The sequence below is a fragment of the Engystomops pustulosus genome, chromosome 3 (genome assembly GCF_040894005.1).
Source record: "Engystomops pustulosus chromosome 3, aEngPut4.maternal, whole genome shotgun sequence".
Classification (NCBI taxonomy): Eukaryota; Metazoa; Chordata; class Amphibia; order Anura; family Leptodactylidae; genus Engystomops; species Engystomops pustulosus.
This window is the reverse complement of record NC_092413.1, coordinates 213,112,498-213,127,662: the sequence shown is the minus strand read 5'-3', so window position 1 is coordinate 213,127,662 and position 15,165 is coordinate 213,112,498. Positions and strand designations below refer to the sequence as shown.

The 15,165-nt window shown below is 42.1% G+C and overlaps 1 protein-coding gene across 1 annotated transcript in view; it reads right to left on the bottom strand.

Annotated features, from left to right (window-relative positions):
• The window catches only part of PKHD1 (PKHD1 ciliary IPT domain containing fibrocystin/polyductin), a 358,183-nt gene that overhangs the window by 334,251 nt on the left and 8,767 nt on the right, over nt 1–15,165 (bottom strand). The window contains exons 6-20 of the mRNA XM_072143767.1: nt 10,313–10,370; nt 10,159–10,237; nt 9,975–10,049; nt 8,037–8,101; nt 7,848–7,887; nt 6,997–7,067; nt 6,795–6,896; nt 6,563–6,652; nt 5,878–5,998; nt 3,751–3,865; nt 3,171–3,446; nt 2,610–2,699; nt 2,441–2,531; nt 1,780–1,922; nt 158–288 (exon numbers count right to left, since the gene is read on the bottom strand). Coding sequence (XP_071999868.1) covers nt 158–288; nt 1,780–1,922; nt 2,441–2,531; nt 2,610–2,699; nt 3,171–3,446; nt 3,751–3,865; nt 5,878–5,998; nt 6,563–6,652; nt 6,795–6,896; nt 6,997–7,067; nt 7,848–7,887; nt 8,037–8,101; nt 9,975–10,049; nt 10,159–10,237; nt 10,313–10,370 — 1,547 coding nt within the window. The remainder of the gene's footprint in view (nt 1–157; nt 289–1,779; nt 1,923–2,440; nt 2,532–2,609; nt 2,700–3,170; nt 3,447–3,750; nt 3,866–5,877; nt 5,999–6,562; nt 6,653–6,794; nt 6,897–6,996; nt 7,068–7,847; nt 7,888–8,036; nt 8,102–9,974; nt 10,050–10,158; nt 10,238–10,312; nt 10,371–15,165) is intronic.

Below are 15,165 nucleotides of genomic sequence, written 5' to 3'. Positions count from 1 at the left end.
TAATAATGATAACTTTGTAATTGTTGGCATTGACCTGTAGCTTCGGACCCAGATTCCCCAGGATCCTTGATCCGCACAGCTGTGGTCATCGGAATCCCTTGAAGCTCTGTTTCCCATTTTGAGTCCGGGTGAATAAAGTAGAGTTATATTTTCTTACGTTTCTCTGTTGCTTTCATCAAATTTCCATCGACACGTAACATTTTTTGTCACCGGCTCCAGGAAACGGTCATTGTACATCAACGAGACCAAGAAGTAGTCGCGCAAATATCCCTTATAGGCGAAGCATACCTGCAAGAGATGAGTCAAGAGGGTGGATTCAGTGGTCCCTAAAAATGCCCATTGTCACCACATGGATGTGGCAAATGGTTACCAGGCCCATATTAAAGGTGAGGGTGGCGAATTTTAAGGGGTTTTAAAACTTAAAGGGGTGTTCCAGGAATAAACATAATTCATACTCAAATAGGTCCTTAAAATAGAAGCTAATATGTAATTAGTTATTTACAATTTTGCACCACTTAGCAGAAAAATGCGGTGGACATTCACGGTAATGAAGAATTAAAATGATTCAAATGAAAAAGAATTAAAATGGCCCTTTCATCTGCTGGTGGCTGCTGGTCACATGTCCACATCACATGTCCTGCACCTGCCTGGGCAGGTCATGTGACCATCACTATGTTTGGCTGTAGTTGGTTGGTTGCAGTGCATCCAGTATGGCCGGTGTTGCCGTGAGACGTCATCTCAGTGATATAATGTGCAGTGATGGCAGTTACACATCATTACTATGGTAACAGAGCAGGACAGTCTGTTACATCATCACTGGGAGCAGAGGATAAGAGGGAGAAGCAGAGGAGAACTGAGGGATCATGGGAGCTGTAGTTGTAGATGGCGGCCATCTTGGAGATAAATCCACCTACTTTAGAAAGCCCATTACATTTTGTGAATCATAAAAGCAAACTATTTAACCATTTTGTAATTAATGACATTGAGTTTTGTTGTATTTATAGTATTATGGGTTTTTGTATCAGAAGTTCATATTCCCGGAACACCCCTTTAAGATTGTTAAGAATAACCCAGTTAGATCACTGCCAGATGTCAGAAACCCTCTATCTAGTCAGGACTAGTTATTTTGCTCTAGAGTTAAATCATGACATCATCTCCATTCACATTAAAAGAAAAGCTCCTCCCCTGAGGAACTGACTAAGTATAACACTAGTGCACTCCTAGAGTCGTCATTTAAGGAAACTCTACTGGATTAGTAGATTCAGATGGTAGATTCCGCAAATATGCCTTATCCCTATATAGATTTTTACTATTTTTGTATACATAGCCTATCTGTTTTAACTTCATTTATTTCATGTATATGCAAATTAGCTCAAGAGGCTACTTTAGGGTGTGGCATAGCCTCTGTAAGCTCCCGTGGTTAAGCCTTTGCAGAGATATGTCACAGCCTGCACAGGTGCAGTGCCTCCCGAGGCCATAGCGAGGGGGTGTTGGCTCTAAAGAGGCTACTCTATGCCCTGGGCGTATTAGTAGTAGTAAAAGCTGTTTTGGGATTAGGCATATTTGGGGAATCTACAGTCTAGATCTGCTCAGTAAGTAGATTCCTGACAACAGATTTCCTTTAAGTAAGCCAGACCACTAATTTATTATTGTAAAGGTCACTGCATTATACAAAATTATACTTTTTTGTACAGATTAGGCAATGCACCAGAAGGGTAGTAAAAGTTGTCCCCACCCCCAAGTTAAACCCCACCCCTGAGTAGATAGGTGTATACTTACATAGTGGTAAATGTTTAAATCAAAACTGCCTTGCATAGCTTGATAACTTTTCATTATATACTTAGGCATGAAGACACTGTGCCTCCCACAATAAGGCTCCGCCCATGAGGAGCGCTCTCCTTGTGTGTTAGTCATATTCATCCCTAAAGTACAGCAAAATAACATTATATTTAGTAAGTATAAGCCTCCTAGGTGGGGTTTTCTTTGGCATGATATTACATTTTTATTTTATTAGATCCTAATACATTTGAGAGACAACCAATATGACAATAACCAGAATTCTCTATGCGGAATCCACAATGAAAATATTCCTGATCTTGTTATTGTACATCCAACTTTACAGCTTTATTACACTGATACATATACAATCTATTTTCATTTCTTCTTGTATAGTTTGTGTTTTATCTTCTTCTTCATGATCTCTTCTTGCTGTTAGTGAATAGATACATGATTTGTCTATTATCACATGTAACTAGCTCATTGGGAACACTATACTTTCACATGTAGGTTCCTCTTTAATATTGCATATGGAATGTTCATCTTCCTTGAAAGTAAGCAAAGATCTAGTTACAAAACTGGGCACAAATCCCACCGGGAATATTCCCGATGGGCCGGTTGATCATGGGGCCGGTAGGTTACATCCAACCCTTTCATGACTCACCTTCTTCGAAGCCATTGTGCAGGAATATATCCTCAGGGGAGAGGTCGGAGTCACAGTGCACTGACAACATGTCCTCTATGGCGGCATGTATCTACCAGACAAAGAACGGAAGGTGAGGATGGAAGTTCTCAGGACAAGATGGAATGGAAAGATGGATGGATGCACTCACCTGCTCAGTGGTGCTGTTTGTATATATGGCTTTACCCGATGTGTTTCCCCAACAGAACTGGACCTCTCCTAAGCCACGGAAAGTCAAATTCTATAGAACAAAGCAAAGTCAGAGGTGGCAGATTTAATCTACTCGATTGTATTATCGTAGTTATTGGGGCACATTTACTTATCCCGAAAGTGCATTGTCCATTTGGAATGCCCTGTGCCGCGATTCACTTAGATTGTGCGGCCGATATCCTGCATGTGTCGCTTCCCCGCTCAGGTCCACCGGAGTTCACCATCTTCTTCCCGGTGCATGTAAGTGCTTGGCTTGCAACACAATTTTGAAGTTAAATCCCGCGGTTTGTCCAAATCTGTCGGATCGTCCGATTTCTGTCGCATGAAAGCCGGCGCGATTGTGCCCAAATCCGATCGCTTGTGCCAAAAAACCCTTTTAAATCCCTGTCGCAGCAGCGCAAAATTGAAATCGTCGGGATGTCCGACTAAAGTGCGGTCCGCAGGGCCCTTAGTAAATGAGCCCCATTGTGTATATAAGGGACCTGAACATTCGGACTCTTACCTGAACATCAGGAACCCAGGATGACTGAGCCACAATCTGATGCTTCTCTCTTTGGTATGAATTCACGACCTCTGGAGTCAACCATGTATTGTGGAGCTGTACTCCAATCTTCATGCTGGCATCCGGTCCTGCTCCATGTTGTAACATTTCAATGTAATACTTTTTACCTCCAATAAGTTCTATTTTCGGAGACTTTTGCTTCCACTCTACATCCCAGTCCAGTTCCCAGTGGTCAGTCCATGTGGTGATGCCATGTGGTATTGAGGCAATCTCCACCTATTGTCCATAACACAGCACATGTCACTATTGTATACTATTTTATAGTGAGCTGCACTCACTATTCTGCTGGCTACTGTGCACATAAGACATTACTTCAATTCAGGACTTGGTTCTTTCTATACTGTAAGAGCAGTGATTCTGTGTAATAGCTGAGCTCAGGAGCTTGTCACAGCAGTAATAGGGGACAACTCCAAAAATGTTTTTTGTCCTTTCCAATGTCATGGCTGAACTTGGCCCACATGCATGTACAATGTAACTACGGCTATACTGTCATTGTGCCCGGGGCTTATTGGCAACTTACCTTATCTTCTGGGTCTTGTGATTGGCTTATGAAGAGCTGAGCAATGTTGTCGGATTGTATCCAGAAGGTGAAGTTGTTGGTTTCGGGAGATACAAAGAATCCGCTTAGCCTTGCTCTGTGTATACATTATAATACATGAGCACAGAATAGTAGACATCCATTGGGAAACATTTTCTAACAAGTTATACACCAGTGCGGTATTTTATTGTAGCGTGTGGTGTCTTTGCACTGTCTTGCAATTTTTTGTGCAAATGGAGGGTTTGTTTTTTTTTAAAATTCCCTCTCCACTTTCAAAAAGAGAGCCATGCCATGAGCTGAGAAAAGTTGGGACCTCCAACCAGGGGCAAATCTGAGGCAAGCTATAAAATGGCGTCTCATATCCGTTTTTTTTAGTAGGTCAGTTCTCCATGCACTGTCTTACACCCGTATTTACAATGGGTCTGATGAGACACTATTTTTAAGTATCAGAACCTGCTTTATAGCAGTTGATTGCACCCCTGATGCTGCCCCCTACGTTACAGCAGGTGGTGCTGCCCGAAGCAAAAGGCTCAACTCGCCTCAAGGCTTGCACACCGTTGCCTCCATCTAAATAGTGACATAATGATGACTAAAATTTACACCTGCCCTCGACTGTAGTAGAGGGGCATAGGGCCAACCAAGGCCAAGGCTTGTGCCACATCATACATTAGATGTGCGTTGTACCAGTTATAGGGGGGGGGCATCAAGTGTGGCTTAAAAAAAAACAGTCTTGATACGTGACCCATATAGATGGGGAAATATCCTAACTCCGGGATTATGGGAAGATTTGGAGTATCTATGGGTTGTTTCACCAAGTAGAGATAAGCAAATCTATTCCTTGGTTTGTAAATTCGGCACAAACCTAAAATGTTTAGGCACCAATCAAATCGTTTCATCCTTTAGGAAGGGAGATTGGTGAGGGAAATGAAAAAGTGTGCAAAATAAATCCTAAAAATCTGCCTTTTAGAGGAATAGAACAGGGGGTAATATAACAATTTCCAGGACAATGGGTGCAACATAGTTTCAGACCGAATCGGTTGTGAACAAAGTAGGTGGTCCTATTGACTAACGGGGGTGGTCTTGATAATGGTAGACCAATCCGGTTGATGAGGAGGAGGGAGTGGCCCTTATGATACAAGGAGTAGTCCCAATTATGTAGAGGTCGCTGTGGATGACAGTGGCAGGGGTGGATTAGACCACCATGGGCTCTGGGCTGTAAGAATACTATAGCCCCTACAAATACGGAAGTCACTTCCTACATAAGGTCCTAGAATCAAACTTGGTGGGGAATGGAGGATGTGTCCCTTCTGACTGCGATTTCAGGACCTTAGGAGGACCTTCAAAGGTCCTGAAATGGCTCTTGTGTACATGCGTGTTTAGAATAAGAACATGCATATGTGGATTTAATGGGTGAAGGCCCTTCTCAGTATAAAATTTGGTGGGGGGTTTATGTAGTCAAGGCCCCCCCTTGAAGGCATGATCTCCCAGATACCACACAAATATTATATGTCTTTATTATAATCCACTACTGTATAGTGACTTTACAACTTCTAAATTCACATTCCTCCCGGGGTCCTTCTTCGATGCGTTGGCAATTATAAGAGCAAATGGATCTCACAGAGAGAAGTCCTCTGATCCAGATCCACCTAATATGGGTCTATAGCAGTGGTTCTCAACCTTTCTAATGCTGTGACCCCGCAATACGGTTCCTCATGTTGCGGTGACCCCAAACCATGTACAAGAATATTGTATTCGTGCCAAAAAATGCAATAAAATCGCGGCTCCGATGGCTTTAGGTGACCCCTGTGTTATGGTCGTTCAACCCCCACCGGGGTCGCGACCCACAGGTTGAGAACCACTGGTCTATAGGATCAGTGGCAAATCTTTTCTGGGGGATCCATCCATTAAATCGCTACATTTCGCCTGTTTCTTTCACCGTGGCCTGTAATGCTACTTTTCTCCTGTAGTGGCACTGTTGGTAAGTAACAGTGATCAAGAATAGAGCGATCACTGATCAGTATGAAGTTCTCAGCACAAGTCCAGTTGCCTGAAAACAAATGGGACCATCTAAATTTAGAAATTTTACCATTTGCTTAGCATTTTTTATACCTAAAAGACTGTCCAGGAGCCAGAGAGATATCGGGCGGGGAGCTAGCACTGAGGACCACAGAGCGTTCCTGGGTTGTAGCTTGTGATCCAACCCACATCTCATAGAGTAATCCCCTGTTACCTGCAGGGAGAGAGAGAGAATATCCTCATGAACACAACAGAAAACCAGCAATGATAAAGGCAAGTACTCGAAATGTCAAAGTCTGAAATTCCTCCATGCTCTATGCTGCAGTTTTGTTTTATTGCTCTCTGATCTGGAGAAAGACCTCGTTAAATTGTCCCCATACCTCATATTAGTCGTTAGATTAGACTGCAGGTTAAGTTGTATATGCATCAGAAAATTTTTACACCATGTGGACTTGCCCTTAAAGTGGGCGGAGTCTAGTTTTTGTATACAAGACTCAAAACTCTGTAGTCAGACCCGCCTACTGTTTTAAATTCTGTCGACTTATGTGAAATAGGGGGTCTTTGAGCCACCATAGGAACACGATTCTAGGTGCTTCATCTTCCTCAGCGCCCCTATACATATATTGGTGTCTGCTACTAATTTATGGTTCGGACATAACCCCCTCCCCATATTATCCTCCAACTGGAGGAGGATTCCTTGTCTTTGCTATGTATGGCCCACAACAATTTCAGTAATTAGAGGATTTTAAATGTATAGTGTTGTATACGGGATACATACCTGGATAGATGGGGCTCAGGCGAGGTCCAGGAGGGGCAGTTGTACAGATTATGACTTGTGGTGAAACTGATCTTATCTTACAAGGGTTTCCTGTATTTTAAATGAAGACAATCATTATGCTAATGAGCTATAAGTGCTCTGAGGTGTTAACAGAGCCCCTCAGCACTTTAGCTTCACAGGCTGTTACACTGTCTCCCCCTTCTAGTGATGATCTTTGCTCCACCACACCTACCTGAAATGGTGACAGTAACAGGATCCATAAAAAAGTCTCCTCGGATGGTGATGTCCGTTCCTCCGCCTATACCTCCTACATTTGGATATATGGAGCGGACCTCTACCGGAAGTAACAGAAAGTGACTGTAGATGGTTACATCTCCACCAGAGAAGAAGCCCTCCATGGCATGATACAGGGGTCTATGCTCTGGTCATTATACCTGGAAATGTTTGATAGAGGAATAGTTCTTGCTTGGCGCTGATGCTCCAGGCGTCTTTGCTCACTATAGACCTATCCAAGTGATAAAAAACTGACTATGTCATGTGATCTTCACTGCATCCCGAAAAACAATTATTCTTCCATTTTTATAATATATCCTCATCATACATTGCATTTCATTATATTGTTGAAGATGAAGCGCAGACCATCAGAGCCATGTCTTATGGTGGGAATTCAGGAAAAAAAAAGCGCCACTTATGGATGTGGCTGTGGCTGGTATTGCAGCTCATTCTCATATACTACCATTTGATTTGATGCATTATGAAGCAAACATACCTGGATGATGCTGTAGCTACACTGATGCAGGATCATATCTTGGTTAATCCCTGTGCTGAGTGGTTTTGCTGATAAAACAGATATAACATTATGATAATGAAGCTCTGTCACTTCTATGGCTGTTTCAGTGCTTCTTCTAGCACATTAGTTATTCACTGCAGGAGAGGATGATGTAATCCCTGGGTTGTGCCTGAAGGCAGAATAATCAATTGCTGCACCATCCCTTAGCTGCTGTGTATGAGTGATCCAGCTCAGGTTGATTAGTCATGCTTGTCTAACCTCCATTTGTAATTACAAGCTCAGTGCCTAATGTGTTGATCTAGGCAGCCAGCCTGACCCAGCTTTCCCAAGGTCCTGAATGTTATAATTGTTTTTTCAGCAAAATCAATCAACTCAGGGATTAACCAAGATATGACCCTGCATTAGTGTAGCTGCAGCATTCTCAAGGTATGTTTGCTTCATAATTCATAAAGGTAGGTTTCCTTTAATAACAGACAAATGAACAGATGGACATACTTTCCTTTGTTGAATACAGACAGTGTAATGTTCTGTGAACCTGTATGGAGAGAAATCCCCATTATTCAAGGTGAAAACAGTGCCACTCTTATTTACAGACTGTGCCTGGTATTACAGATTTGAACTGAGCTTATTTGAGAGAATTCGTATTAAAATGTGTGACAATCGCACTTACTCGCACCCACTTACCAATGTAACTGCCCTCTGCCTTGCAACAGAGTCTTCCAATGTCATCCTTTACATGTATGGGGTATCTATGAAGAGAGACCATGGCAGATATAATCAGTATGTGGAGTACATACTTTGTGTAAATAAGTATACATTGAGATTCTCAGCTCCCCCTAGTGGTGACAACAAGAAGATAAAATATCTAGGCAGGTGATTTGGAGCTTAGAGGAAACATGTCACCAGGTTTTACCCCACTAAACTTCTAACCCCCTCAGGCAGGGTATAAAATGTCCCCAAAGTCGGACAAATATGACTCATCTCACTTCATTTTCACATGAGATTCGTCAAGTTCAGTAATTGTTGGGGGGGGGGGGCATTTCTGATGCCCCTATTTGTGGTTCTGTAGCACCTAGAAACCTGCACTTCTCTTGATGTCATATTAAAGATAAGAGTTTCAACTTTCATATAACATCAGGCGTTGGTTCTGTGAGTTATAGAACTGGACATAACAGGGAGCTACAAAATACTGTATGTGGGGACTGGATCTTTATCTACAGCTATTTCAACTATCTCTTTAGCTGCCTGGGTCTCTGGTTCTGTAGCTCACTGAACCATCATGTCTGAAAGATGAGACCTGTATCCGCAATATAACATAAAACCATGATTTTAGACAATATAGAACTGAAGATATAGGTTTCTGAAATGAACCCCCCTCCTTCAGTCACTCAACTGGACTCATCTTGTTGAAAAATGAGGTGAGAATAGTCATATTTGGCTGACTTTGGGGTAAACTGGTGTAATTTGCTATAATAGAGGGAATTCTAGAAAGGGCATTTTAAACCCTACATGAGAGGGCTAGTAGCAGGGGTGTAGCTACAGGGTTAGCAGCCATAGCAGTTGCTATGGGGTCCACAATGTCAGGGGCCCGACATCTAATGTGATACATTGAAGAATGGATGATGTGCACTACAATATGTTTATAACAGTGCACATGTTCCACAGTACACCGCATGAATCGGCAGCGCAGATGAGAAATTTCGGGGGAGACAGATGAGACCGCAGAATGACAGGACTAGGGATCTCTCATCTCTAATTCCTGCCGTGTACTTCCCCGCATGCGCTCAGCAGCTCCTGGAACAGATCTGTGTAAGTGTATAAACGTATATATGAGTGCGAATCGTGGCGAAAACTAGATGAAACTGGCCCAGGGGGGGGAGTGGGCGGTCTCCTTGCCAGGCCCTAAAATGCCGCCCCTGTCATCTAGCAGGGGGTGCCGCCCGAGGGTGGTGCCTCCCTACTAGTGGGCCCCATTTACATGTCTGATAAAAGGGCCCTGCCTCTCCTAGTTACACCTCAGGCTAATAGTCTAGTGGGGTAAAACCTGGTGACAGGTTCTCCTTAGTTGTGTCAGAGCTTGAGGTGAAGACCTTCATTTCTGTATTGGATTAGTCTACAGTAAATGTGACTATACACTTGAGGTAGCTGTCAGCTATTCAAGCAGTTCTACCTTCGCCCTAATACACACACACACCTCTGGCAATGATTTGCTTCCGATCCAAATGCAACAAGTCCAATCCTTTAAAAAAAATCAAGTTTCTCCAAACATCTCCTGTCAGGACAGAGGGATCCTACCTAGATGGTAAGTTGGTCCCACCAAAGTCAGTTCATCAAGCGACTGTTAACCTTCTTCTAAAAAGTCTCTGGATAAAGGGAGGGACTTATAGACATAAAGAAAAGGAGGGGCTTAATGGAAGGGGAGTGGCTCAGAGAAAAAGGGAGTGGCTTACAAAACATTAAACTTTTGGCCTATAATATTGGGCTAAGGATAACCCAATATGGTGGATTATGGAATAGTGTGTATTATGTCTATCAATATGTGCCAAATATAGCACATAGCACATGGCGGGTCTCCTGTCTGCAGGTCTAGTGATGACTCGATGAGTCCAGTGATTAACTTACATGCTCCCAGAGATCTTGTCCACCAGAGTGCAAACTGAGATCCATCCGTCCTGGTCAGAAGTCATCTTTATAGGACTGTAGCAAAACAACAATATATATATTATATATATAAATATGGCATTTTGTTAATTTCTCGGTTGACGGTCCCCATTCAGGTTACCTCTCCCTATAACACAGCACATACCCTTCAATAAACTCAGCATGAAAGTCGTAGTCCTCGTAGATGCTGGTCATGATCCTGCCAGATAGCTCAATAGCGCCCCCTAGGAGGAAAAAAACAACTGTGGATATATATACCGCTATAAATAGGTGGGGGATGATAATGTGGTAAAACTTACCAGGGACTCCAGATGACGGGCTGATATCATGGATCTCCGGAGTCTCGGCCGCTGAGTACTACGTTATCAAAGGAGAAAAATAGTAAAGTAATTAGAAAGTTTACGCACCGAACGTCAGATCATTTACAAAAACCTCCAGACCATTGGGGAGGCCACAATCTTATTACAGCCCAGGACCGGAGATCATAAGCATCTACTAACACTACGACACATCGCAAACATAAGATGGGGAACTAATGTGCCAAGGGAAGGAGGGGCCACAAAATTTGTCAGTCAGGGGCCCCGAAATTCCTAGTGGCGACCCCCTGCATAGATAAGCTGTAGCTCCCAGCATCTGCAACAGAGGAATCAGGACAAAATGCAGAGTAAGTCAATTTATTTGTCCTTTTGCACCACTTGTACATTTGTTTTTAATTTACATTGTGTTTACATAAGTGCAATGTAAACACAATGTTAACGGATTGTAAATGCAGCACAGCCTGAGGTACCTCAGCTCAATGTGCTCCTACATGACTCCACCAGGATTATCCTTCTATTATTTAAAGGCCATCTACCACTAAGATGAAGGATTGTAAACCAAGCACACTGACATACTGGTGTGTTTCTTAGGAAAAAAGACTTCAAAAATGATGCAAATGAGCCTAAGGGGCTCTACGTTGAGCCTAAGGGGCTAATTTGCATAATTTTTAAAGCATGTTTTTTTTTTCCGAAAACCAGCGGATAAAAAGGTAAGAAAAGAGCAGATCCTACCAGAGGGGACACACACCAGTATGTCAGCGTGCTTGGTTTACAAACCTTCATCCTGGTGGTAGATGTCCTTTAACCATCAGGTGTAACAACCAGGTGTGACCATGTAGACTGAAGATAGAGTCAGGTATTTACCCTGGCGAGATGTATAATCAGACCTCGGTGTATCAGTAGCAGCAGGACTGTGAAATATGGATTTATATATATATATATAATCTCTCCTAATGCATTGAAAGCGTGTCCTCACACTGCTGCGCTCTAATTTCTCTGAACTCCTGCACTATCCTACCCCTATGCTAAGTTGGACAGTAGTTTTATTGAACCACAAGCATGCTACAACCTCAACACACAGCAAATGTGAACAGCTGGGGAGCAGGTTAATGCAGAGGGCTCAGAGCACAGTAGTGTGAGGAAACACTGAGATGCTACAAACCAGTAATATAAATTTATATTTCACACTCCTGCTGCTACTAACAACATATACAAAGGTATGGAACAATACTGGCCACAAAGAGCACAGAGCACCGTAGTGCACTTGGAGAAGCAACAGTGCTGGAAATAAATCTACAATCCTGCTGCTACTAATAACATATACAAATGTATGGCTACACACCTCTCCTGGGAACTATACCTAACATGTGCTGCAGAGAGCACCGAGCATTGCAGTGTGGGGACACACCCCTAGTGCACTTGATGAAACTACAGAACGGGAATATAAATCCATATTTCACAGTCCTGATATATACACATACAAATAGGTAGGATTACATGTCTCTCCTAACACTGGTAGCAGAGAGCACAGAGCACAGCAGTGCTGGATACATCCCCAATGCACTCGGAGAAGCTACAGTGCTGGAAAAAAATCCATATTTCACAATCCTGCTGCTAATAACAACATACATAAAGATATATTTACACATCTGTCCAAGGAAGAAAACATAACAACATAACTGGCTGCATAGAGCAGAGAGCAAAGCGGTGTGAGGATATGCCCCCAGTGCACTTGAAGAAGCTACAATTTTGGAATACAAATCTGTATATCACAGGTCTGCTGCTACTAACAACATACACAAAAGTCTGCTACATGTCTCTCCTGTGACAATTCCTAACACTGGTTGCAGAGAGCACAGAGCACAGCAGTGTGAGGACACATCCCCAATGCACTTGGAGAAGCTACAATTTTGGAAGACAAATCTGTATTTCACAGTCCTGCTGCTACTAACAACACACACAAAAGTCTGATTTAACATCTGTCCATGGACAATACCCAACAAGGTCCAACCCTGCTGACAGATTACCTATGACCCTTTACCTAACAGAGACCCCCCCAGGATCTCTCTGTAAGCCCCTGTATTATCCATCACTGCTCGGGAGCTTCTCTACAGCCGCAGGTTACACCAAAGATTCATCCGGAAATGTAAAGAAACTTTACAATGTGAAAATTTTTTTATTTTTGTACAAGTTTTTCAAGTTGCTTCTAAAGTGACGTCTTTTTCGGTAAATTTTTATTTTTTTTCTGTGACATAAACCGTTTCATCCGCAGAGTTTTTCAACTCGGGAAAGCGAGAGACGTCCCCGAAATCCTGCAGATTGCTGCTAATCCTGCAGGAGGGGAGGTCAGTGGATCCGGGAGGAGGGGGGGCACCGGGGAGATAACGGTGACCACCAGCTGACAGGTAAACTTTTCTGTGAGCTGTTTAAACTTGTCACTGCCTACAGCAAAGTGCAAACTGCTGGCAGGAGCCGCGCGCCGAGACAAAGCCGCACATTGTGCTCTTTCTAGTCTGGAATGTGACTCATTAACTTTATTCCCTGGCGATATTTAATCAGAGCTCTGAGAAGATCTTTATGGCATGCAAATACTTTTCACATTAAACAAAAGTGACTCTAATGTTGTTTAGGCTGGAAGCGTCGCTGCTGCTACAAGCCCCGCCGTATAGCGGATGGATGGCAATCTGCTAACACTAGGAGAGACTCAAGGACTTTAATTACTCGAGACGCACTTCTTCTGAGAGTTCCTCCATTATTGTAATAGTAACACATGGGGAACTGCGGCTACTGAGGTGAGCCCTTAAAGGGCAACTCCACTCGCTGTTTGTGTCCATAATACATTAAAATGTCAAATGTAAAATACTATACACGTATGGTTCTAACTAAAATACTGCTCTACTGTACAAAAATATAACTACCGTACTATAATACTGCCCCCTATGTACAGGAATATAACTACTATAATACTGCCCCCTATGTACAGGAATATAACTACTATAATAATGCCCCCTATGTACAAGAATATAACTACTATAATACTGCCTCCTATGTACAGGAATATAACTACTATAATACTGCCCCCTATGTACAGGAATATAACTACTATAATACTGCCCCTATGTACAAGAATATAACTACTATAATACTGCCCCCTATGTACAAGAATATAACTACTATAATACTGCCCCCTATGTACAGGAATATAACTACTATAATACTACCCCCTATGTACAGGAATATAACTACTATAATAATGCCCCCTATGTACAAGAATATAACTACTATAATACTGCCCCCTATGTACAGGAATATAACTACTATAATACTGCCCCTATGTACAAGAATATAACTACTATAATACTGCCCCCTATGTACAAGAATATAACTACTATAATACTACCCCCTATGTACAAGGATATAACTACTATAATACTACCCCCTATGTACAGGAATATAACTACTATAATACTGCCCCCTATGTACAGGAATATAACTACTATAATACTGCCCCCTGTGTACAAGAATATAACTACTATAATACTGCCCCCTATGTACAGGAATATAACTACTATAATACTGCCCCCTGTGTACAAGAATATAACTACTATGATACTGCCTCCTATGTACAAGAATATAACTACTATAATACTGCCTCCTATGTACAGGAATATAACTACTATAATACTGCCCTCTATGTACAGGAATATAACTGCTATAATACTGCCCCCTATGTACAGGAATATAACTACAATAATACTGCCCCCTGTGTACAAGAATATAACTACTATAATACTGCCCCCTATGTACAAGAATATAACTACTATAATACTGCCCCTATGTACAAGAATATAACTACTATAATACTGCCCCCTATGTACAGGAATATAACTACTATAATACTGCCCCCTATGTACAGGAATATAACTACTATAATACTGCCCCCTATGTACAAGAATATAACTACTATAATACTGCCCCCTATGTACAATAATATAACTACTATAATACTGCCCCCTATGTACAAGAATATAACTACTATAATACTGCCCCCTATGTACAGGAATATAACTACTATAATACTGCCCCCTATGTACAAGAATATAACTACTATAATACCGCCCCCTATGTACAGGAATATAACTACTATAATACTGCCCCCTATGTACAGGAATATAACTACTATAATACTGCCCCCTATGTACAAGAATATAACTACTATAATACTGCCCCCTATGTACAAGAATATAACTACTATAATACTGCCTCCTATGTACAAGAATATAACTACTATAATACTGCCCCCTATGTACAGGAATATAACTACTATAATACTGCCCCTATGTACAGGAATATAACTACTATAATACTGCCCCCTATGTACAAGAATATAACTACTATAATACTGCCCCCTATGTACAAGAATATAACTACTATAATACTGCCCCCTATGTACAAGAATATAACTACTATAATACTGCCCCTATGTACAAGAATATAACTACTATAATACTGCCCCCTATGTACAAGAATATAACTACTATAATACTGCCCCCTATGTACAAGAATATAACTACTATAATACTGCTCCTATGTACAGGAATATAACTACTATAATACTGCCCCCTGTCAAGGGTCACGGGTCATCCATGCCCCTTTCCGTGCCCTTGTGCCCTGTGGCTCCAACTCACCTGTTCACACTCCTGTTCCCGGTCCTGCGGTCAGGCGCATGCGTACTTGCCTTTTAAGGCGTGCGCATACCGGCTCCCAAAGATTTAATGGGCCAGCGCACCATTGATTGGTGCTGGCTATTCCCGGGATTCCTCATAAACTAGCCT